A 2,263-nucleotide genomic window follows, 5' to 3' on the forward strand; every position below is an offset into this window, starting at 1 on the left:
TCTCTTCTTCAGCCCTGAGCCAAAGGCAAACGCAAGAGGTGCGCGCGTCTGGCACATGAAGAAAGTTCAAGAGCAGTAGGGCAGTGAAGTGTGCAAGAATCTGCCTTTTCTTCACGCAGTGACCGGATGTGACACAACCTCCCACCTGTACGGCAAGGCAATGGCCATGAATAAATTAATCGAAATTCCGTACTTGAGAGATCAAGCCAATGTATTCAGTGGTCATTCCGCTGTAGCCAATGTTGTAAATGCAGGTATCTCATCCCTGGCGGTATGGGGGCATTTTAATTAATACGCTTCTACATAGTAAAAAAGCAGGTTAAATGATAGCACATATTTTTGACCCATTCAACAACAGAATATTAACTAATCTGGCCGCTTTGAACTGTGTTGTGGTACAAAAAATGAAAATATCCACCACGAGGCATAATAATTAATAAAACAATGAACAACAATTAATAATCCATAATTATGAATTAAGACCTGACAATAATTAAGTTTGAATTTTATGCACGCCAGTACATTGGCTGATTAGCGTATGCGCTATGCTGCGAGCTTGCTGTTGTTCCATGCATCCCTGCTTTTATTCCACGTACAGCCTGAAAGATTTTGGATTTAATTACACCTGAATACACATTACGCGCTACTTACTTGATGTGAAATGTTAGGTATCGCGATCTCTGTTTCATCAGCATCCTCCTCACAGTTGGTGTCACTTGTGGAGGCCGACGATATTTTTCGTTGCCTTCGTTTTCTGCAGCCTCTGCCTGCCTCTTGGGCTAGCGGTAGCATTTAGGTCAGCTTCTGTATCTGACGCAATCCATTCTTTCTCAAACTCCTCAAGTACTTTCCATTTATCTAAATGGCAAATAATATAACATGATATATGCAAACAACAACTGGAGTGAAACAATGCAAAACAAATAGTCTGTACGTTGCACAATGATAAACAAAACAGCTATAGTCCTACCATAGCCCGACGAGGCTGTGCGACAAATAGTCTATACGGGGATAGGTCCCCGCAAATTATTGGAGTATAGCCTAGGACCGTTTCTTGGAGCTATAGTCCTACCATAGTCATATAGAACATAAGTTCTTAGAATATAGTACATAGCTTCTTAACATGCGATTATAACATGCTTCTTAGCTAGCTTAGAACATAAGTTATTAGTTCATAGAACATAACATCTTATGTTCTAGTATATGATATTTTAGCCACGGGTGACTCACTGGCTGTCTCGCTGTTCACTACGTGGCGAGACACCCCCCGATGTAAAACAGTCGATAGGGCCTGGTTGGGCTAATAATATCTATGCAGACTCAGTATATGGTCCTACGTACCATTTGTTGCCAACACCCGAGCATCGTACTTCAGCCATCCTTGAGGTGGTTCCCTTTTACCTGCGATCACGGCCTTCACTTTGCCAATTTTCTGGTTATCGACAATCATTGTTAAGTCGCATACATCTGCAGTCTTAACAATACTCGTGCAATTTCCATTAACCCAATGTATAAGCGCATACTTAGGCATTTCTTCCGTGGCATCATCCATATCCATATTGACTACGCCTACTCGAACAAGTCCGTCAACTGCCGCCGAGTCGCCGACGCTACGGTAACCAGGAGCAACACCAACAATAGACTGGTACCCGTTCGCCACCTTCACTCAGGCAAGGCTGCCTTCGCTATACTGTTAGTGTAGCGCGAGTGGAACTCTACGTCGACCGGGTACCAGCGAATAACAGAAACTAATAAGCATTAAACGTTTACTTTTTATAAAAACTGTTTTTTAATAAAGTGAATAAACATTATTATTCTTTATTAAAAATAGATAATTATGTTTGTTTTAAACATTAGGGTTGAATGCTAAGTTGTTAGCAGCAATTAATATCTTTCGACTCGGGGTTTCCTTTGCTGCGTCGCGCGCGAATACCAAACATGGAGCAAAGACAAGTGCGTTATAAACGCTATTTGTGGGACGAAAATGCTGATGTTCCTCGACAAACGCGGGCTCGTTGGTCAGCAAGCGATCAAACTGAACAGGAACAGTGTAATGTAAGTTTCTAAGAAACATTTATTGAGAATAGCTATAAAATAATTAGTATAATAAGGCCTTGAGTTTTGCCATGATTCGATCCGTACTGATCGACTGTCAGTAGGCCTGGCAGAAAGGCCGGGTTGTACGTCCTCCGAGGTATATACACATATGTACCCTGTGTACATGTGTGGATTGATCGATACACAAGTGTACCCGCGGTCTACA

The 2,263-nt window shown here is 41.9% G+C and overlaps 1 protein-coding gene across 1 annotated transcript; it reads right to left on the reverse strand.

The window, feature by feature from the left end:
- Positions 1–531: 531 nt before the first annotated feature.
- On the reverse strand, positions 532–1,723 carry LOC106811051. The gene is made up of 2 exons (XM_014814573.1): positions 1,342–1,723; positions 532–858 (listed from the first exon to the last, which is right to left on the reverse strand). Exons 1-2 carry the CDS (start codon positions 1,556–1,558, stop codon positions 713–715), a joined length of 363 nt encoding a protein of 120 aa, XP_014670059.1. The 5' UTR covers positions 1,559–1,723; the 3' UTR covers positions 532–712.
- Positions 1,724–2,263: the final 540 nt, after the last annotated feature.

The sequence above is a fragment of the Priapulus caudatus genome, unplaced genomic scaffold (assembly GCF_000485595.1).
Source record: "Priapulus caudatus unplaced genomic scaffold, Priapulus_caudatus-5.0.1 Scaffold499, whole genome shotgun sequence".
In the NCBI taxonomy this organism is placed as follows: Eukaryota; Metazoa; Priapulida; class Priapulimorpha; order Priapulimorphida; family Priapulidae; genus Priapulus; species Priapulus caudatus.